At 38.2% G+C, this 23,971-nt stretch overlaps 1 protein-coding gene across 2 annotated transcripts in view; it reads left to right on the top strand.

The window, feature by feature from the left end:
• LOC116295933 (uncharacterized) overlaps positions 1–17,110 on the top strand; it is a 31,220-nt gene extending 14,110 nt beyond the window's left edge. Inside the window, exons 7-24 of one of the 2 annotated variants that reach the window (XM_031703887.2) lie at positions 84–220; positions 832–991; positions 1,282–1,436; positions 1,932–2,276; positions 2,883–3,126; positions 4,654–4,853; positions 5,528–5,604; positions 8,335–8,364; positions 9,196–9,233; positions 9,666–9,741; positions 10,187–10,324; positions 10,770–10,897; positions 11,659–11,814; positions 12,192–12,341; positions 12,942–13,066; positions 13,873–13,931; positions 14,518–14,614; positions 15,511–17,110. In XM_031703887.2, the coding sequence (XP_031559747.2) occupies positions 84–220; positions 832–991; positions 1,282–1,436; positions 1,932–2,276; positions 2,883–3,126; positions 4,654–4,853; positions 5,528–5,604; positions 8,335–8,364; positions 9,196–9,233; positions 9,666–9,741; positions 10,187–10,324; positions 10,770–10,897; positions 11,659–11,814; positions 12,192–12,341; positions 12,942–13,066; positions 13,873–13,931; positions 14,518–14,614; positions 15,511–15,597 (2,402 nt within the window). In that variant the 3' untranslated portion in view covers positions 15,598–17,110. The remainder of the gene's footprint in view (positions 1–83; positions 221–831; positions 992–1,281; positions 1,437–1,931; positions 2,277–2,882; positions 3,127–4,653; positions 4,854–5,527; positions 5,605–8,334; positions 8,365–9,195; positions 9,234–9,665; positions 9,742–10,186; positions 10,325–10,769; positions 10,898–11,658; positions 11,815–12,191; positions 12,342–12,941; positions 13,067–13,872; positions 13,932–14,517; positions 14,615–15,510) is intronic. The other variant, XM_031703888.2, reaches the window with a different exon arrangement.
• The last annotated feature ends 6,861 nt before the right edge of the window (positions 17,111–23,971 follow it).

Here is a 23,971-nt window from a genome sequence, read left to right as displayed (position 1 = left end):
TATCATTTTCCCACTCACACAAAAACATTTCTATGTACTTAGCGTCTTTAGAAATTGTTCTCGTGTGGTTTATATGTACATAGGTCGTCGCAACATGCAAAGTCGTCTAGTGGACCCGTGCCAGAAATCCTTGAACTCTGGTGACTGCTTCGTTCTGGTTACCAAGGAAGAACTATTTGCTTGGGTAGGAAAAGAAGCCAACGCTATCGAGAGAGCAAAGGTAACGCAGTTATAATTATAACAGAAATCACGGAAACCCTCTAATTAGAAGTAATGTGACAATCATCACGCGACACACATTATCAATTATCCGGGTAACGCAATTAGAATTATAACAGAAATCACAGAAACTCTCTAATAAGAAGTAAGGTGACAATCATCACGCGACACACATTATCCGGGATCGGTTTTCGTATGAGTGGAATATGTACAGTAATGTCTTACATCGCGCACACGGAACAACACCCCTTAACATTGAAATGGCTTTGCATTGTCTACTGTAGGTGTGGCTACGAATTTGCCGCAGCGTGATTTTCGTATGAGTGGGTAATGATAGGGTATATTTGTAGCCGTACCATTTCTTGCCGCAGTTAAACCACGTGTTGTGATTGGCTGAATTACTGAAAAACAATAGTAGGCCATTTCAACGGCATGTCGTACTGTATACGTGTTGTAAGTCAGCACCGTACGTTTTCCAGTCATAAAATCCGCTCATTTGTGGGTTAGTATTTGAAAAATACTTACGAGACCAGTTATACTAATGAGTTCAATCAGGAACGCATAAATACTCAGATTAAAAAAGAGCTTTTTTGTTATTTTTATTTGTTGCAGGTGACAGAGATAGCATCTCGTATATTTACTAAACGAGAGCTGGACTGTAAAGCACGCGATATCACCTTTGTCGAGGAAAGAGAAAGAGACCCTGAAAAGCTTAGGGGAGCTAAAAAGTTTTTTAAAATTCTCAATGGGAATATGGATGAAGAAATCAGAGGTAAGAATAAACTGACTACCGCTGGAAGTTCAAAAGGTGCTCTCGCTTTTTCACCCTATGGGTAGCAAAACCGATATAAAAGATAGGTGGATTGTCCCTCTCCCTTTCCCTCTCCCTCTCCCTCTCCTCATCTCCTCCTCCTCCTCCTCCTTCTCCCTCTCCTTCTACTTCTCCTTCCACACCTCTACCCTCTTCTTCTTCATTTACTACTTCATATTTCTTTCCATGAAGTTTGCACAAATTTCTCAGAAGTTTTATGGATATTAAAACAATTTAATGTCTCTCCACAGGTGCCGATGCTATTCCCAGTGACGAGGATTACGAGAAAGGAATTACCAAGACAAATATGGTGTACAAAGTCCATTGGACAGAACCCCCTTCCTTGTCTCCAGTCGAATCCATGTGTGGACATCTGCCACAAGTATCGGTATTAGACACTAAAGAGGTATGTATAAAATGCATGGTGTTAAGCGGCTATTGGTATGTATTGGAATCAATAGTCCCCTTCACAGTTCCCTGCGCCATCTTGAAAGGTAGCCGTGCCTTTGCATCGAAGCGAGATGAACGGTGAGCTTGCAATGATAGAGACCTGTTTATAATTGCCCAAGGTGTTAAAAAAAGGTCTCTATCATTGCAAGCTCACCGTTCGTCTCCCTTCGATGCAAAGGCCCTGCTACCTTTCAAGATGGCACAGGGAACTGTGAAGGGGACTATTAGCTGAATAAATTTTAACTCATTATCAGCCTTCAATGAAGGGGAAAACACTGCTTGTCATTGACGAGAGAATATTCTATTGCTTTAAATCAAACAGCTCATTGAATCGCTCACTGAATCGCATAAATCTCATTACCAGCCTTCACTAGCCTATATTTCCTATATTTGTATATTTTTCATCCTCAAGTTAAAATGATGTTAATATTTTGTCGTTCTCGTAACTTAGGTGTTGATATTTGACTTCGGGTCAGAGCTGTACGTTTGGAATGGTCAACAATCACTCTCTGGACAGCGTAAGATAGCATTCGCATTAGGCAAACGCCTCTTCGAGTCACCATTTGAACCTCCGGGAATATACAACCCCCTGTACCCCTACGGTAAAGCCCCAGATACCACGTCTAGGACTGACGATAACAAACCCGCCCCTGCCCGACCCCAATGGGCTTTATTTGCTCGACTGCACGAGAAAGCTGAGACCATTCTTTTCCGAGAGAAGTTCCTTGATTGGCCTGATCCTACGAAGATTATTAAAATGAAGGGTCACCCGAGCAGTGGAGAACTAATTATTAAGGTAATGATCGGATACTAGGGTACTATAGTGCTTCACGTAGGGGTGAGAATAGGGTGTAGCCAATACGGGAATATTAGTAATAAGCTCAAGACACTTTTGTTCCCAGGAGAAGCATGCGAGGCTCGGCTTCATACCCTAACAGCATATATTCTTTATTTTTTTTTACTTATTGAGGCGCGCTTTGATTGGTCAAAAACAGCGCTTCTTCTTAAAGAAGAGCACGGTGCTCATGTTATTTGCGCACGCAAATCTTTTTGCTTTGTGCGTAGTTTTGGTTAGTACCACATGAAGTAGTAAGGGTAGTTTCCTGCGTGCTGTATCAATGAATGAAATACGGAAAATATGCGCGCACACCCCTTTGTGCTTTCGTAATTTTCTGCGTGCTGGTCTGCGTGCTGTACTAATGTATGAAGTACAGAAAATATGCGAGCGCACCCCTTTGTGCTTTCGTAATTTTCTGCGTGCTGGTCTGCGTGCTGTACTAATGTATGAAGTACAGAAAATATGCTCGCTCACCTCTGTGCTTTCGTAATTTTCTGCGTGCTGTATTATGTATGAAGTACGGAAAATGCAAAACTGACTTCTTCGTAACTTTGTTCTCTACAGAAGTACACCCCAGCAGAACTAAAACCGTGTGATCCAAAAATCATGGTCGCCTCGCCCGAACTAGTCAAAGGAGAGACGTTCGAAGGGGTGAACGTTGGTCGAGGTCACGGTATTCCAACACGGTGGACTGGAGACTATTATAAGGAAGGCAACCTGTGTACGACTGTTGGGATCACTGTGTGGCATATCAATGAGTATAGACATTACGAGCTACCTGAAGCTAACGCTGGACATTTCCACTCCGGTAAGGGTATAGAGCATGTGCCTATTTCGTCATAACCACCATCTTGGTTGACGATATCAAAACGCTCCTCATTAGCTTCTCTTGTTACATCAACCAACATTGCCCAGCGAGGTCGGAAATTAATTTTTCCGAATTTAATCCCAAGGGCTTTCGCCCGGAATAACCTCGTTCCCAAGCACTACAACTTACCTATATTATCTTCTACTATTTCATTAGTGCCACGCGGTCCACATACTCTCATCTTTGCATCATAACTACCGCGACCTAACATCTATTTCACCCCGGCCTGCTCTCAGTCTGACCTCTAGCTCAGCTGGTAGAGCATCGGTAGTACAATTCCGAAGGTCGTGGGTTCGAATCCCAGCGAGGTCGGAAATTAATTTTTCCGAATTTAATTCCAAGGGCTTTCGCCCGGAATAACCTCGTTCCCAAGCACTACAACTTACCTATATTATCTTCTACTATTTCATTAGTGCCACGCGGTCCACATACTCTCATCTTTGCATCATAACTACCGCGACCTAACATCTATTTCACCCCGGCCTGCTCTCAGTCTGACCTCTAGCTCAGCTGGTAGAGCATCGGTAGTACAATTCCGAAGGTCGTGGGTTCGAATCCCAGCGAGGTCGGAAATTAATTTTTCCGAATTTAATTCCAAGGGCTTTCGCCCGGAATAACCTCGTTCCCAAGCACTACAACTTACCTATATTATCTTCTACTATTTCATTAGTGCCACGCGGTCCACATACTCTCATCTTTGCATCATAACTACCGCGACCTAACATCTATTTCACCCCGGCCTGCTCTCAGTCTGACCTCTAGCTCAGCTGGTAGAGCATCGGTAGTACAATTCCGAAGGTCGTGGGTTCGAATCCCAGCGAGGTCGGAAATTAACTTTTCCGAATTTAATTCCAAGGGCTTTCGCCCGGAATAACCTCGTTCCCAAGCACTACAACTTACCTATATTATCTCCAACATTGCCGTTGTTTCATTCATTTTGAGTCACATGGTTGTACACACTGGATAGGTGGAGTTAATGTTTATAAGCATTGCCATTGTGATGTCAATGTGCCAACCATTTTAACAGCTGATCTGACAGAAAATGTAAGCCAATCAGAATTTTAAAACTTTGCAAAAGTGAAGTGTCACTTTTCCTCGTGAAATTATGGATTTCCAGGCTACCAAATGAAGAAAAAATGTTTCTAATAAAACGTTGATAACAGCGACACAATAACTAATGAGTTTTATTTTATATCTTTATTGCAATAGACCAAATTCAAAACTCGCTCCGATGTGAGGCTTAAATTGTAAACAAAGGAATCTGGCGTGACTCAAAGTAATCTGGCATGATTCAAAAGTCACGAATCACGCCAGATTCCTCTGTTCACAACTTAAGCCTCACATCGGTGCGAGTTTTGTGTTTAGTCTATGGCTGACATGTTTTTTTCAATTCAAAAATCGATGCTCCTAGTGCTGATCAGGCTTCCTCGGGTAAATAACAGTATTCTTATATATTTTCAATGCTAGGTGAAGGCTATGTTATCCGTTGGGCGTATTATATACTGAACGATCGTATAGCAACAGATCGTAAGTCCCGATGTCGGTCTACAATAACTGGTCGCGTACGGACTGCGTACTTCTTCTGGCAGGGGAACGATTGTACAGTGAACGAGAAGGGAGCTGCCGCGGTCATGGCTGTCGAACTAGACCAAGAGAGAGGACCTCAGGTATGCTGTGTGTCGGTGCATGAATGTGTCAGTTGCGTTGCAAGAGTATGTGAGGATGGGGTGGGGCGAGTGAGCATTTTTGGCGTGAAAGTTTCCGCGAATTCTATATGAGCCATTTAGTCGTAAAAGGTTTTTCTGTTATAGAACAAAAGCGTGATATTTTAGTCTTTTTCCTTGATGAGCGAGTATTATTTTGAAGCGTTGTTCAAGGAAACCTCGGCGTGTACTCGGGGTATTATGATATAAGGAAAAAGCATAAGTTTTATTCTAATGCTCACTCTGTTAGGTAATATTTTGAAGCGTTGTTCAAGGAAACCTCGTTGGCGTGTATTCGGGGTAGCTTAAGTATACACTTATTTCAATAAAGTTAGTCACCAAAAACCTAGAAAGCTGAGATCACTGAGCATCATGGGAAACTTTTCATATCAAAAAAGCATATATATACAAAGCTTTTTTAATACAAACTGCAGCTCGATGATGCTCAGAAGAGGTGAGACTATAACCGGTAAAAGATTCGCAAGTCCATGAACAGTCATCAAGCGGTTGAACGTGTAAAATGAATCTACCCATAATCCTTATCGGCCTCAGCTTTATAGCTTTTCAGGTGACTAACTTTATTGAAATAAGTGTATAAGGAAAAAGCAAAGGTTTTATTCTAATCTTTACTCTGTTAGGTAAGAGTCGTGCAAGGCAAGGAACCACCATCTTTTTTGAACCTTTTCAAAGGATCCATGATAATACACTGGGGAAAGTAAGTATCTTACCACTTTCTATTTTTCTCTTGACCCACGATGTTAAAGAACAGGGTCTGCAAATACTTTATTCCAGTTTTCCATACTCATAACACCACGACCTCAGTCCATCCATTTCCATAATTGCACACTAGGTGAACTACTCATCAACATTACCTACTGTACACTACTCCATCTACTATCATCATCAATAACTGTATCATATACTATACCATACTGCATGGTATACCTTTACCTTGAGTAACCATCATCAACATTACCTACCGTACACTACTCCATCTACTATCATCATCAATAACTGTATCATATACTATACCATACAGCATATAGTATACCTTTACCTTGAACCATCATCAACATTACCTACTGTACACTACTCCATCTACTATCATCATCAATAACTAACTGTATCATATACTATACCATACAGCATATAGTATACCTTTACCTTGAACCATCATCAACATTACCTACTGTACACTACTCCATCTACTATCATCATCAATAACTGTATCATATACTATACCATACAGCATGGTATACCTTCACCTTGAGTAACCATCATCAACATTACCTACTGTACACTACTCCATCTACTATCATCATCAATAACTGTATCATATACTATACCATACTGCATAGTATACCTTTACCTTGAGTAACCATCATCAACATTACCTACCATACACTACTCCATCTACTATCATCATCAATAACCGTATCATATACTATACCATACAGCATATAGTATACCTTTACCTTGAACCATCATCAACATTACCTACTGTACACTACTCCATCTACTATCATCATCAATAACTGTATCATATACTATACCATACAGCATATAGTATACCTTCACCTTGAACCATCATCAACATTACCTACTGTACACTACTCCATCTACTATCATCATCAATAACTGTATCATATGCTATACCATACAGCATATAGTATACCTTCACCTTGAACCATCATCAACATTACCTACTGTACACTACTCCATCTACTATCATCATCAATAACTGTATCATACTATACCATACAGCATGGTATACCTTCACCTTGAATAGCCATCACCAACATTACCTACCGTACACTACTCCATCTACTATCATCATCAATAACTGTATCATATACTATACCATACTGCATGGTATACCTTCACCTTGAGTAACCATCATCAACATTACCTACCGTACACTACTCCATCTACTATCATCATCAATAACTGTATCATATACTATACCATACAGCATGGTATACCTTCACCTTGAGTAACCATCATCAACATTACCTACCGTACACTACTCCATCTACTATCATCATCAATAACTGTATCATATACTATACCATACAGCATATAGTATACCTTCACCTTGAACCATCATCAACATTACCTACTGTACACTACTCCATCTACTATCATCATCAATAACTGTATCATATACTATACCATACAGCATGGTATACCTTCACCTTGAATAGCCATCATCAACATTACCTACTGTACACTACTCCATCTACTATCATCATCAATAACTGTATCATATGCTATACCATACAGCATGGTATACCTTCACCTTGAATAGCCATCATCAACATTACCTACTGTACACTACTCCATCTACTATCATCATCAATAACTGTATCATATACTATACCATACAGCATGGTATACCTTCACCTTGAGTAACCATCATCAACATTACCTACCCTACACTACTCCATCTACTATCATCATCAATAACTGTATCATATGCTATACCATACAGCATAGTATACCTTTACCTTAGATAACCATCATCATTAACTGTTTAACTTCTATTTTAACAATTTTTAACCAACGTGAACTAAACGATAACAAAATCTTGACTCTTGAATCGCGTTTAAACCGAACTGGTAACGGAAGGCTGTAACTCGTGTACCCCAGAGAATACACAGTTCATAGGTGGATCATTTCGTTTAAATACGTAAATGCTGGATTATATAAAGACAGTTAAAACGAACAAAAACAGAAACAGACAAGTGTAATAAGAATCATTAATCCACAAAGTAGGTCTTCTATACCTTGTGAAAAAGGCACGCTCCCGGTATAGGGCACAGTTCTAAAAAAGAATGAATAATGCTATCCGACTGATAAATCTTATCCACTGGATAAATTCATTGGATAACATCATTTCTTTATCCACTGGATAAGGATTCACCTGTCGGATAGTGGTATCCACCCTTCGTACAACCGGTCCCGGATTGGCAACAATGGGAACTTTAAGATTTGCAAAATCTGCGACGGCGACGTCAACCGGAAGTTTAAATTACTTCACTTTGGGGTTTCGAGTCTTTAAAATCTGTCTTCCCTGTGGATGAGTTGACTTTACTGACAATGTTTTGAATAAAATCTCCAATGAACAGAACCCCAAAGAAAAACTATTTACACTTCCGGTTGACGTCGCCTTAGTCGATTTTGCAAATCTTAAAGCTCCTAATATTGAACCAATCCCAGCGTGTGAGACACTTGGTCAGTCAATCAAAATGCTCGCACTGCTTTGTCACACAACCAAGCATTTTACAATGTATGCTTTGTGATTTGGTTCTACTTTAACACTCATTGGTCGTAAAAATAGGTCGAGTCATTTGGAAAATTTAAAGCACCGATTCCTATAAGACTATAAAGTCAGAGATTTTAAACGTAATGTGATGCATGTGATATGATTGTATCTTCATAACAGTGTGGCCAAGTGCTGGTTCGACATGGAGAAGTAAGTCCATTACGAATGTTATTGTCCAATATTCAGGGGGGTGGGGTGGGGTAAATTTTTTTTTTGTTTTCCTTGGTATCTTGTTGGTTTAACAAAACAATAAATACTAAAATTAATATGGTTTTCCAATGTTAAAAATCGTGAATTAAATATAAAAAGTCGATTAATAAAGTTCATCAAAATTTATTCAATAAATAAAAAAACAATACAAAAAAGACGCGATAAAATGTTGGTCAGAATCTAAAATTCGGCAAAAATTCAAAATAATATGATCCTCTTAAAATAACATATTGTCTATGACATCATGCGATGTAACCATACACGTCATATAGCTCATCACGTGAAGTCAAATATCGTACGCTCTAATACTTTGTAATTTTCTCACGTACTTTCCATACGTACGTATCAAGAATTTGCCTTACGTATATACTTCATACACGAAAATTGGTTTAAACATTAATATTTTATTCGCTCAAGGAAAGACTAAACAATTTGTGGAAGAAATCAATTATTTATTTTGGTGGGCCATTACACTGACTCCAACTTCCCCCTGCTTACCTACTTAACATTCAGTTGCGCATCTAGTGGAAGAGTGTGTCAGTGTGTGTTTAGGGGCGGGGTTGGGGGGAGGATGGAGAGGTACTGCACAGTGATTTTATCTTACTGGTTCAGCCTCTAGCCCCGTCCTAAATCCTGCATACGCCCTAGAAAGCCTAAATATTTTTTCCCCGGTTTTCGAGAAAAATCTGCTTGATTTGCTTGAAAACACACCCTTACACTTAAAAAAATATTTCTTGTTTAACATGTTGAAATATTCATTGTTACGCTTAGGAAGAGTCATATATCTGATACTATGGAACGTCTAACTGGTAAGTGAACTCGTGTTTTGGTCAATAGACTTGTTCCCTTGAACTAATCATTGAGGTGCAACCACAAGACTTAAAACCCCTGGAGATGTAAACAACCGCCATGTTAGTTGATCTAGTTGATCTAACAAGAGAAGCTAATGAGAAATGCTTTGTCACCATCAACCAACATGACGGTCGTTTCGTTATTTACATCCCCAGGGATTTTGATTCATGTGGTTGCACGCCAATAATTAGTACAAGGGAGTCCTAACCTGGAAATGAAAACAAAAGAATACACTTTTTGAGAGTTGATATTTTTTTATCTTCATATTTTTCATTGTTCACAACCCCTAGATTGGTATTTTGTGCAAAGGGTCAATAAACGTTAAGATAAAACTTGATAGTCGCTTAGAGAATGTGCGTACCATTTTTGGACTTTTTTTGTCTTGTCAGATACTTCAACCATTCGTCTTTACTGCTTACGTTATGAGGAGCCTCACGAGGGATGCCTGGTACAAGTTAAACCAGTGTAAGCAAAATAAATATATCTATCTATATCATATATCTATATGAACATCACATGCATCTCTTGCATCCACAGGCGTCTTTGCCTTGAGCACCAGCCTGTCGTGCAATAACATTAAAATAGCAAGAGAAAGGACTGCCTTTAGAATTGAAATTTATCTTATTTTATCTTGCTTTGCTTTATTACGTAATGTTTTGCCCATTTCAGACCACGTGTCACTCTCTTGAGAATACGATTCTTTCTTTGAGTTGTATCCATATTCATGTGTCTTATGTGCAACCGTTAAACAAGGAAATAATATTTAAGGGAATGACACATGGTCTGAAATGGGAAAAAAGTGGAATATGTCTTATATTAATGGCTTCAGCCATCACGGTTCCTATGACTTCACATTTGCACCACAAGAATACGCATTCGCTACTTATCACGTGATATGAATTATTGACAGGTGCTCATCTCTACGGTCACGTGGTTGTTTTGTACTTCTTGTATGCCGTGAAGGTCAAATGTATGTGTGGTATGGTTCGAAGTCTTTAGAGGGAATGAGAAAGAATGTGTTAGCTGCTGCTAAATATATTCAAGAAAAGTAAGTTTGTTTCTAACTTTCAATATTCTTTAAGTTCCTCTTAATCTTTTCCATCCTTCACCATAATTGTTGTTGTTTTTTGTTTGGACTTTCTTTCCCTTCCTCTCCTTTCGTTGACATTCTCTTCATCTTCTTTGCCATCTTTTCTTTCCTTTCTTTTCTCTTCCTTTTCCCTCTCTTCCCTTCCCTTCATCTTTTCTTTATCCATCTCTTCCCGTTGCGTACCTTTGTTTCCCTCTCTCTTCTTCCCTTTCGCTTTTTTCCTTTTATTGATTATTATTTCGGTCCATCCACCCTCCCAATCCTCTTTCTTTTCTAACCTTGTTTTCATTATGGTTATTGCTAACAAATCCCCTAGAGCGCCGTCACGCAGGCTCCGTTATTGCAAACATTAACGTGAAATTCCTTCGTAAGCCCTCAATTGTCTTTGCCATCCTTATTCCAGGAAACCAGTCGAGTGCAACGTAGAGAATGTGTCGGCCATCAGCATCAAGGAAGTGGAGGAAGCCCATGAACCAGATTCATTCTTTAAAGCTCTGGGAGGAAAAAAATACTACGCAAGTTTAGTCAACGGTAGGTGGCCAGAAATAGACCCAGTTACTCATGAACTTGCGTGGGCATTGCTCGCGCTTATCTTTTCTACGCATGCGCTTAGTGAGTAGTAGTAGTAGTAGTAGTGTTTAGTCACTCGAATGTTTTGATAGAATATTATCAAAAAAACGAGATTTCACTTCTTCAATCCCTTACATTTCTGAAAGAAAGTCCGTGACCCCTTTTTCTTTCGTTTTTTTTTTTAGAAGTGCTTTATAATATCAAATTTTACAGGAAAAAATAAATACTATAAAATTGTTGGATCTAGTAACTACTATAAGTGTGCTTGTCACAGATGATGGTATACATATTTTATATCTATTTTATATTATCTAATGTGCATCCTTAAGGGAAGTGCCCTTGCATGTGACTTAGAGTCCCGTTCGCGCTCTTCCAATTGGCATTCATTTTTCTAGTGATCCCACTATTTTATTATGTATGTATGTACCTTTTAGCTATTACCCGATAAGTAAAAAATTGTTGGTTCTATTAATTAATCAATAATAAATTCCTAGATCCAACAATTTTGATTCAAAACTTTTCCTTCGAGGCTTCAACAAACAGAAACCTTTAACACCAAATCCCGCTATAAACACATTCTTCACACAACAGCAAATTTCTTTTCATCGTGAACGCGGAAGTCTTTACTCAATGAGTAACGTCCCATTCAAGAATTCAAGCGTGGATAACATCTAACGTCTAATGATATGTTTAACAAACTGTTGCATATTTTTTATTAACAGACCCATCGTCTCATCACTTTACGCCCAGACTTTTCGAGCTCAGTAGTGCTACAGGAAAATTCCTCTTCAGTGAAGTGTTATGTCCCTCTAGATTTGAAGGCAAGGTTTGTCAATTCCCGTTTTTACAGGAGGATCTGTATGGAGCTAAACAGCCTGGTAAGATTACAGTGCTTTGTTAACCAATCACGATGTAGAATAAAAGCTGGAGCCAATCAGGAAAGAGAAGAACCAGTATCATTTTGACATCGGCCAATCACAGTGTTCTTGCTCCTGATTGGCTCAAGCTGGAATGCGTTATTTTCCATCTATATCATAAGTGGTTGACATTGTTTTTCTCCGGGTAATTCGGGTTATTTTTCCTCACAAGTATGTAAGTTGAGGCTTGTGTGTTTAGAATATTTAATGTAGTGGTAGTGAGTGTGGAGTTTGTCATATACTTAAATGCTAGCCTCTGACTCGGGAGACTTGGCAAACTCTCCATATGATGACGTAAAGTAAAGTAAAGATTGATTGATTGATTTGATTTGTTTCAGCGCTGTTCCTGTTGGATTTCCATTTTGAATTATACGTTTGGGAGGGTTGGATACCTGAAAATGATGTTGATTGTCTGACGGGTACGGGAAAACAACGCTGGGATAATGATCGAAGACTAGCCATGGAAACAGCACTTAAGTATGCTGAAGGTATGATACACCCTTAATTAGTGCGTTTACATGAAGTTAGGGTTGCCCTTACGAGGCGATCTCTTCGCTTTTGGTGTCCCCTTTGTGAAACGACACAATCGACTCTATTTGGGTCACTTCTTCCTTCGCTGCGTCCTTTCACCTCTTTAGTTTAGGCGTATTTTTATCCCATTTCAGGCCACGTGTCATTCTCTTGCGAATGAGATTCTTTGTTTAAGTTGTATTCATATTCATGTGTCTTATGCGCGACCGTTATGCAAAGAAATGACGCTTTTAGTCAGGGAACGACACGTGGCCTGAAAGGTAGAGGTATATTCGTGCGTCTACCCGTAGACATTTCCTGGGTTCAATAAACATGATGCAATCTGGTCTAGCTTCTGTTGAAGCAGCACAATGTAAGGTATGATGAATAAAAGAGGTTTGTACCCAAGTTAGACCACAGTGCACCATGTTCGCTTGCCGTGACCGTGATTGGATGAACAGTATCTTGGGCGATGGTCCAAAAAATGACGTGCCGTGACATTGACATTGACCGTACCGTAAGCGTTTAAGTCACACAAAACCTTCGCTAAGCATTCCTGCGCCGTTTTGTATTTTCAGAGGTTGGTAAACGCGTATTATCGCACCGAGTATACGTGGTATATGCTGGCGTAGAACCCATGTCGTTCAAGGTAGCTTTCCCTTACTGGAACGAGAAAGCATACATAACTTCGAGTCAAAAAGAGGTAATAATGTACATACACCATACATATACACTTGTTCGCTTGTTCTGTCTTTCTTTTCTTCTTACATTCAGCATAGCGACAATTTTGCAGCGTCAATTTATAAGAAAATACTGTACATTTGTAAATTGGCCCTGGATGCCTCGTTTTCAACCGGCTCGCGCCATTTTGGATTTAGGTATACAGACCATTGTTGTTGGTGTGCATAATGTTTGCCTATTTAGAATATTTTGTTATAAGGTGTATCCAATTTTGCAGTGATATATAACAACGGATTCCTCTTTGGTTTCTTTTGTCATTCTAATGAGGGAAAAATAAGATTTAGCAGTGGCATCTTCCACGGGGTGCCTCTTTATCGACTGAAATTCGAATTGATGGTTTCAACCATTCCCAAGAGAAAAATAACAAAAGACACGGCGGCCATGTTGGAGGATATGACAAAAGAATTTATTGACAAGTTCCTTCAACATGGCCGCCGTGAAAACCATTAATTGGAATTTAAGATTTGATTTATGTGGAGGGAGAAAAAGAAAAACCGAAAAACCCGGAAGACCCTCGAAGCACAGGAGAGAACTAACTCTACTCAACTCTACTCACATACGACACCTAGCCCGGCAAGACCCGAACCCGGGTCGCATTGGTGAGGGGCGAGCACACTCACCGCTACAACACCCCTGCTTCCCTAAATGAACATGGCAGCCATTTTGTTGGATTGTTTCAATATCTTGGGAACGATCACAAACAGCCCTTTAGTATAATATACTATATATATTGATGCTTTTTTTTTTTTTTTTTTTTTTTTTGTTCAGGCTGGTAAGCAGCTCGGTGCTAGACATTTGGTCACAGATCAACTCAATCAGTTCGTTAAGTAAGTCAAGTTTTCTTCCTTTATAATCAAAACAAACTTGGCATTACTTGCAGACTCGTAGTGCCGTGATCGTGATGGAACTTCACCTTAAATTATTTTTTCTCTGCTTATATTGTTTCCCTCCCGTCCTCCCGCCCTTTCCTTTCTTTCTTTCTTTTTTTTTTTTTTTTTTTTTTTTTTTTTTTTTTCTTCTCTTACTTAAATCCCTGACAAACGGTCCTAGCATTCAGTAACCTAACATTTCAGCCAACATTTGTTGGGTTTGCCAACCGTTTTCCATGATTGGGTTAAAATGTTGACTAAACTTTTGGGTCAGAAGCTTGGGTCAAAGACCAATTGTTTAAGTGTGATCAATTTTTCGTTGCTTCGTGATCAATCTTTAAAAAAACTGCCAACTAATCTCTTACCTTACTATTTTACTCCGACGAAGGACTAGCGTCCGAAACGTCAGTAAGTTTTTTCATCTTTTCACGGTGTATCATTTATTTTTTTATCATTACTGTTTCATTAGAAACACCGACGCAGCTCACACTTGTTTTTAGCTAGTTATCTCTTCTTGACCTCTTACCTGTTACTTTTCAAAAAGGGAAACATATAGCATAGAGGAACTACGAAAGAACCCACCACCACAGGGCGTAGACCCGTCCAAACTAGAGACATACCTCAGTAAAGAAGACTTTTCGGTAAGAATTTCTGTCTTCTTTCACTTAATTGTATTTTACGTCGATTCAACAGTTATTCTTCAATTTACTGATCCAAAGGATCATGACTATAGCGTTAAATGCCAGATCGAGAATTCCGTGATTTTTTAATTATGTTGTGAATGGTGATAGTGATGGTCATGGTGCGTGATATTGATGATGACGCTAATGGTGGTCATGATAGTGATGGTCATGATGCTGTTGATGGTGGTCGTGTTAGTGATAGTCATGGTCATGATGTTGATGATGACGCTGATGGTGGTCGTGTTAGTGATGGTCATTATGATGGTCATGATGCTGTTGATGGTGATAGTCATGGTCATGGTCATGATGTTGATGATGACGCTGATGGTGGTCGTGTTAGTGATGGTCATTATGATGGTCATGATGCTGTTGATGGTGATAGTCATGGTCATGGTCATGATGTTGATGATGACGCTGATGGTGGTCGTGTTAGTGATGGTCATTATGATGATCATGATGCTGTTGATGGTGATAGTCATGGTCATGGTCATGATGGTGATGATGACGCTGATGACGCTGATGGTGGTAGTGATGATGGGCAGTAGTGATGAACATGGTTACGATGAAGATGATTACGATAGTGGCTGTGATTGATAATTATGATTTTGTTCATAATGATGATGGTGATAGTGAAAGTGATGGTCATGATGTTGATAATGATGCTGCTGATGATGATGATGGTTATCATGAAGATGATCATGATAATGATTATGATTGATGATAATGATCATCGTTACAACCAGGTTTTTTTTGCTCTACCCAAATGCGCCACACCTTTCCTTAAACATTTGTAATGCAAAATAATATATTCTCAAACATACTTTATATTCCCCTCCTTTCTTCTCTTTCTTCAGAACGTTTTTAAGATGAACATCGAAGACTTTAACAAATTACCCGGCTGGAAACAGCACAACCTAAAGAAATTAGTAGGTCTTTTCTAGACCACCCCAGATGTTTTAAAAGCAGGGCCGTATATACATATAGCAGAAATTATTTTATCCGTGTTTACATATCTCAGATGGAAGTTTCATTGGTCTGGAACATCGTGTGATATATCTGTACAGGCATAAAGAATTATTTATTAACAGAGCAGATTACAGACAGGTAGGAGATATTTACAACCAAATGTATTGGATATTTACAAGCATTGTGATTGGTTTAAATAGATCATCGTGCATTTTGATTGGTTAAGAAAAGAAGACAGTTGAGTGCAGGCATTGTAAGTTGTTTAGATAGATCTTCGCGCTTTTTTGGTTGGTGCTGAAAAGGAGGCATCTTAGTACAAGTTTTGTGAGTGTTTGTGTGGCTGAGAAGGAAAGCCAGTTGAATGCAAGCATTGTGATTGGTTTATATAGGTCTTCGTGCTTTTGATTGGTCAAACAGAGAAGCCATTTGAGTGCAATAATTTTAATTGGTTGTGATAAATCTTCTCGCTTTTGGATTGGTTCTCAAAAAGAAAGCAGTTGAGTGCAAGCATTGTGACTGGTTGAAATAGGTCTTCGCACTTTTGATTGTTTGAGAAGAGCAACCAGTCGAGTGTAAGCTTCGTGATTGTTTATGATAAATCTTCTCACCTTTTGAGTGAAGGTAGAGAGGCAAGTTGAGTCCAAGCATTGTGATTGCCTTAAATAGGACTTAGCTCTTTTTGATTGGTTGAATCACGTGCCAGGTGTGATAAAAGTTATTTTTCGCCATTTTGATTGGCACGGTATGAAAAAAAGAAACTAAGCAAGGACTAATCTTTTTATTGTTATTATATTATTTTATATATCTTTAATCTTCCAATCCAACAAACATGCCGGTTATGACCTACCAGAATTAATAATTTATTATATTGAATTTGTTTGTGTTCTGTACAACTTTAGACGTATATTTGGTCGTTTGTTTTGTTCTGAAATTGTTGGTCATCTATAACCCCTATTCACATTAGTTTGTTACAGTACTGCGAAGGGTTACCTTTTCCAAATTTGCTTGAGTGACCACGAAACAATGGCCCCAAGTCGAGATTGGACTTGAAGTGTTCATACATTTACCGTATTTTATCAAGTCCAACAAGAAAATCAATCAGAAAATGATCAAGTTTGCTGGTCAAACCTGATGCTTTATGAATTGTACAATATTATAAAATCACAAATGTTGGTGAATTATGATTTTAATGACGAGAATTACAACAATGAATATAATAATTATGTAGATTTTGATTACATGAATAAAGTATATACATCTTATCTTAACAGCTTATGTGCGCAGAGAGATAGAGTCAGGGTCGCACTTAACCCATGAAGTGGCTGCCCTGCTTGTAAAGGTCATTTTCAGCCCTCTGTAAAGCCTGCCGCTCAGTCCTGCGGAGGGCTGGAAGAAAAATATGTGCTCGCAGGGTAAGAGGTAGCTAGTTTATCAGATCGAAGCTAATTCTGATATTTACGAATAATTATTAAAAGTTTTCTGGTTTTACGTTCGATTTTTTACCACTGAATCGATATGATGCTTTGTTCCAGGTTTGTGTGTGTGTGTGTTTTTTGTTTGTTTGTCTGTTTGTTGTTGTTTTTTCTTTGTTTTTGTTTTTTGTTTTGTTTTGTTTTTTGTTTTTAACGAGGTAAAATTTACTCTAATGAGCGATAAGGAATGGAGCAAAGACAGTACATATTATATATAACCATATTATATATATAATTAAAGCAGCGGGTTTACTTCCGGTATATAGCAAATTCGGTTTCCGTAAAAGACCGTAACGCATCACATGGCACTTAAGTACACCTTACCACGACCAACACCACTACCCCCACCACCCCACAGTACACTACCAACACCACTACAACCACCAATATACCCCCACCGCTACCACTACTCCCATTATTGCCACCCCAACCCCCACCATTACTACCACCACCAATACCCTACCACCACAACTACTACCATTACTACCACCACCAATACCCTACCACCACAACCCCCACTATTACTACCAATACCAATACCCTACCATCACAACCACTAACATTGATACCACTACCATCACTCTCACCACCCATTACCATTATTACCACCCTACCATCATTACTACTCTTCTATAATCGCTACTCTACCATCACACTACCCTACCATCACCACTACCATTGCCACCACTACCCTACCTTACCACTACCACCACTACCCTACCTTACCATTACCACAACCACTAACACTACCCTACCTTACCATTACCACTAACACTACCCTACCTTACCATTACCACAACCACTAACACCACCACTACCCTACCTTACCATTACCACTAACACTAACACTACCACCCCACTGCCACTATTACTGCTACTGCTGCTGGGGCTTTTGTTGCATCATTTCAAAATTGGGGTTGGAGATAAGTACGTTCGTCTAGACAATCATAAAACTCTCTATTTATTAGCATTTCGCTATGATATAATTACATTTATTTTGCATATTACTTATTTGCTCAGCTGTCGTACTTGGCTTTCCATTTTTCACAAAATGACATGTCCGCCATTTAAGAGGGCGTCTCTGTAACAGCGTGCCACTCGATCTGGGCTCGAAAAATAGATTTCTTTTATATTCCTACCATCGAAAGTACTATCTATCCTCACTACAAAATTGCAGTTAGAATTGTTCTAAATTCTTTTTTCCACCCGCTATGCGAATTTTTGTCCATCGACCCCAAATCAGTGAAAGACGCCGATTTTCGAGGTCGGCCGAGGGCTACTTTCAAAGTCTGTTTTCTCGGGTTTTTCTGCACATAAAAGCTAATTTTTCTATCCAGAACTTAAGCCTAGTGTAACTTCTGCATAAAAACAGTAATAGTTTTTTTTGGAATGCGCGAATTCTGAAAAATAATCCTAACTGATCGAGACTACTGAAAGCGTGACGTGGAAAGCTAAGATTATGAGACCTCGAATATTGCAAATTTCTCATTTGTGGCACCTAGCCCAGCCCTAAAATACCATTCAACCTTGAGATAAGAAGCTATTTTATAGATGTGTGCAATAAAATTTGCGGCACATTGCGTTTCTACGAAATAAGTTAAGTTTCAAATTGTTCTATTTTCAGTTATTTCCTTGCGTGACACGACAGGCCGTTGGGTCTGTGACGGCTACTTCTTTGCTCATTATCCTCAATACCATTACCTAAAATATAATATGATGAATTAAACCTTAACTTTACAATATTTGTTCCAATATAAAAGATTTCAATGATCTACGGCTTCATTTAATAGTGTTTCTATAAGCTGTTTTGAAATTTCACCGCACAGTAATTCTTTTTACTCGAATATCTCGAGGTCGGGAGGTCAATCGCTATTTGTTTATTTAATTGTAGTAAATTTAGTAAAGAAATCCTCGCTTTATCTCGAAACATACTAAAGAGATCCAAAAATGAGAAGTGTTCTTGCCTGTAGAGCTGAATATTTCTAGTTTTTTTAGTTGAAGGTAACATATTATTCATATCATTGTAAGTGAAGGATGTACTTGCCCGCGTTAGCAGCGTTATTCACTGTGTTATTGATCAACTCTATACTTATATTAGTAGTACTTGGAATACTGAATCTATGTCTTTGTACTGAATACTAGTGAGTTAGACTAGGACGTCTAAATTGAAGACTCTTGCAAAAAAATAAAATAAAATAAAACAAAATAACAATGCATAATAATTTTTTTTAAATATACATCTTTAATATAATACAAATAACCATACGAAAACAAATACGAATATATATCTAAGAGCAAAATTATCAGAGAGAAATGAAACTATATACGATGGGCTCCGCCGAGAACCAGACGAAGCTTCTTATACAGTATATCACTTCTTCAAGAGACACCTTCAACACTTAGCATGGGCTGGGCTCTAAAACCAAGAGCCGGAGCTGCTCTACAGAAAATGTGCGGTCGTATTTGACAGAAAGTTTGATCTGGGTGAGAGGACTGGTAGAAAAGCAGACCCTGAACAAGTTGCCGCGGAAATGCGGTGCGCGAGAAATGAGAACAATGAAAGGCGCTTTGAAAGAGAAGAATCGGGCTATCGAAGACCCAGATTGACCAGATTGCAGGATTCTTTTCACGTCTTTCCACTTCGCGAAAAAATCCACAGTACGAGATATTACCGTGACCAGTCCTCAACAAAATGTACGATCTTTGGTAGACGAGGAAGACATTCAGGATGTAATACGAGAGTCAGAACGTAAATCTGTTACAAGAATTTGAGGATAGCATTGGCCTGCAACACCCCATTATGCACTAGTCAATTGAAACCCCCACCCCCCGACCCCCGCGAAAGAATAATAATAAGAACCTATAAGGCTACAATTTTAAGAAAGGTTCTTATCAGTGGAGTTCAGTGTAAAAGTGTAAAGGTAGAAACTGCTATAAATTTGTTTGAGCATGTGTTTTGTGTAGAACATACTGCTCTGCACTAGGCTACGGGTTGCCTGTGCTTGGAATCACAACGCCTTCTTTGGTATTTTTCAAGATGGCCGACCTCTTGTTTCCAGGCCCTTACATAGTCAAACGAGCGTTAAATTCCCCGCTCGATTCCCCGCTGAGAAAACCATTCGCTAAATCCCCGAACCCCGGGTGCAATCATGCTCTTAAAAGCACATCAAAAACGCGTCACGTCCCCGTTCAGTGCCCCGCTAGCCGCAGGGGTTTCAATTGACTAGTGCATTATGACACGTACAATCTATGCGACTACTATATCAAAGAAACAAGATCTCAGCCTTCAATGGCGGAAGCTGAGCATTAGAGAGTTTTAGATTGACTTTTTTTTTCTCCCCGCAAACGGCAAACGTGACCACGTTTTCATAGTTTCCCTGTATTTTGCTTTACCTTTTGCAAACCTTCTCACCAGGCGCAAATATTCTTTTGATGATCGATGATAATGATAATGATAATGATAATGATAATGATAATGATAATGATAATGATAATGATAATGATAATGATAATGATAATGATAATGATAATGATAATGATAATGATAATGATAATAATAATAATAATAATAATAATAATAATACAACAAAACAACAATTAAAAAAAGGCCGTCCAATAAAAACATCAATAAGAACAATCTACCTAAGATTTCAGGAATATCAACCATCACAGATTTTGAAAGAATGCTTTAGACGCAACCATAATAGCTTGGCTTCAAAGTAGTTGAACTTACTCGGGTAGAGTGAGAGCTGAATGTTTCTCTAAGAGAAATGAGCAATACATTGATTGCTTGATTGAATAATGGTAATAATGATAATAATAATAATGGTTTATTTGAAGCATATCTACAGAGTAGCTCTATATCTTCAAAATTATTGGAGGAGCCAGTACCCGCAACCTCCACTTCCGAACTGCCGCCCCTGTATGATCATAATTTTCACAATCACTCGTTCTGTGGTTATAAATGAATTCATACGTTTGTTTACACCTGTTGCAAAAATCGTCGTTTCAGCCGAAGAACAGTCAAGACTGCAAAGTATTTTTTCGAAAAAATGATAGTATATGGAGTTCGAAAATATCGGAAGGACGAAATACCTTTTCACAATAGAAAATGATGGATAATTTATAAAGGAAATAAACGTTGAGAATGTTAAATGACTAGTGACAAAGATATCAATGATATATTACCTACAACTTAAAAAAAACTAGAAATATTCAGCTCTACAAACAAGAACAGTTCTCAGTTTTGGATCTTTTTAGGATGTTTCGAGATATATTACTAAGCGAGGATTTCTTTACTAAATTTGCTATGATTAAATAAACAAATAGCGATTGACCTCCCGACCTCGAGATATTCGAGTAAAAAGAATTACTGTGCGGTGAAATTTCAAAACAGCTTATAGAAACACTATTAAATGAAGCCGTAGATCATTGAAATCTTTTATATTGGAACAAATATTGTAAAGTTAAGGTTTAATTCATCATATTATATTTTAGGTAATGGTATTGAGGATAATGAGCAAAGAAGTAGCCGTCACAGACCCAACGGCCTGTCGTGTCACGCAAGGAAATAACTGAAAATAGAACAATTTGAAACTTAACTTATTTCGTAGAAACGCAATGTGCCGCAAATTTTATTGCACACATCTATAAAATAGCTTCTTATCTCAAGGTTGAATGGTATTTTAGGGCTGGGCTAGGTGCCACAAATGAGAAATTTGCAATATTCGAGGTCTCATAATCTTAGCTTTCCACGTCACGCTTTCAGTAGTCTCGATCAGTTAGGATTATTTTTCAGAATTCGCGCATTCCAAAAAAAACTATTACTGTTTTTATGCAGAAGTTACACTAGGCTTAAGTTCTGGATAGAAAAATTAGCTTTTATGTGCAGAAAAACCCGAGAAAACAGACTTTGAAAGTAGCCCTCGGCCGACCTCGAAAATCGGCGTCTTTCACTGATTTGGGGTCGATGGACAAAAATTCGCATAGCGGGTGGAAAAAAGAATTTAGAACAATTCTAACTGCAATTTTGTAGTGAGGATAGATAGTACTTTCGATGGTAGGAATATAAAAGAAATCTATTTTTCGAGCCCAGATCGAGTGGCACGCTGTTACAGAGACGCCCTCTTAACTACTGATCTTCCTTAAATTCCAATCAGCATGTCAGCGATCTTCGTGTTAAAAATTAGTTGTTAAAGGTATACCCTGAATTTATAGCAGTTCTTTCCTTCGACAACACAATTTAAAATAAAGAAATATCTATTTATAAACTATTAAAAATCTATATATAAGCTATATTTCATGAGCATATTTTTCCACTAGCGAGCAGAACTTGGTATTAAGATTCAAATACATATTTGTCATATACTCTTCTTTCTATTCCTATTCACATTCGGCTTATTTCGTTTTGTTCTACCAATATTAGTTATCAAGTTTCACTTAATAACACGGAAGATTATTCTTTTGAATAAGAACTGAACTTCGTTGATGTGAAGTAGAGTCAAATTAAAAATGTATAATGAGGTTCACTTAGAAGTACACTTAACAGTATGTCACTAGTCATTGTAGATTAAAATTTTGAGTTATTTTGTCTGCATTGGATTCGGCGCGTGCGGGATTCGACGTCTAAACTGGACCTTAGTTATTGAATCTTTTATATACTCTTTTTGTAGTTTTTTAGAGATTTTATGCCTAGTATTTTAGTGTACCTATATGTAATGCGCAGTTGATCATATTAACATGTTAAATTGCGCAATACAAATAATAAACTATTATTATTATCATTATTATTATTATTGCTATTACGCGTCATTACGAGTTATTACGCGTCATTCGTATGATATTCCTCTGACTAGAGTACATTATGAGAACGAGGACAATCCCTTTAGTTGCTGCAGCACTTTCTCTATTAATGCGGACTGAGTGTTGGTCCGGCCGAGGTTTTAACCCATCGCCTACAACACAACGACCAATATTTGGTACGGAACTAGTACTTATACAAACATACATTACACATCATAAACCTAATCGGCTAACGTGTTGCTATAAACGTTTCCACCCAATTCAAACCATGGGAGTAAGTTTCATTGTTCGTTATATTTTGGTTTCACAGTTGAATTCGTAGATACAAATGCTTCTATTCCCAGAAGGTTTGAATTGGGTGGTAATGTACATAGCAACACGTTAGCCAATTAGGTCTATTGAAGAGCTCGTGTGAAATTTCTAACCGACCCAACCAATTGATTGTTCTACTGACGACTTTTATAAAGTAATTAAAACTAGGCGTTGCTCGAGAAAAGAATAATAGTTAAGGGGATTATAAATGGTTTGTAGAAGGGAGGCAGCATATTATAGGAAAGGTTTCTCTGTTGCATTTATTAAAAGCCAGCTGGTTTTTATACGGTTTTTTCTTTAGGGTTGTAAATTATTTTTTCGGCATTAATTTAATTTTTTCTTTGAAAACTAATCCGAGTTCCAGGTGGATTTTTCTTGTTACTTCCTGCATCCTTTTTCTAGTTGCCTTTCTTTTCGGTTTTTGATTTTAACCTGCTTAAATAACGGGTGATGTTACAATAACGTTTTCCAGACTACCATTTCTCTTCTTTTTCCTAGTTTTCCTGCCTTTACTTCGGCTTAAATAACGGTGCTTGAACGATAAAGGTTTTCAGAACACCATTTCTCATTTTTTTCCTATTTTTTCAGCCTTTACTCGCTTAAACTTACGGTACTTTTACAATGAGTTCTCCAGACCACATTGGCAACATCATTTCTCATATTTAAGAGCAATATTCACACGACCGTCTTTATATATGACCACAGATTCAATCGCGTTTCTCCTGAATACACCATTAAAAACATTTCTAATAATGCTCATTGC

Source organism: Actinia tenebrosa, unplaced genomic scaffold (genome assembly GCF_029948245.1).
Source record: "Actinia tenebrosa isolate PJP-AT-01 unplaced genomic scaffold, QUT_ActTen_1.0 PGA_scaffold11__36_contigs__length_13525064, whole genome shotgun sequence".
Classification (NCBI taxonomy): Eukaryota; Metazoa; Cnidaria; class Anthozoa; order Actiniaria; family Actiniidae; genus Actinia; species Actinia tenebrosa.
This window is presented reverse-complemented; position numbering and strand designations above follow the sequence as displayed.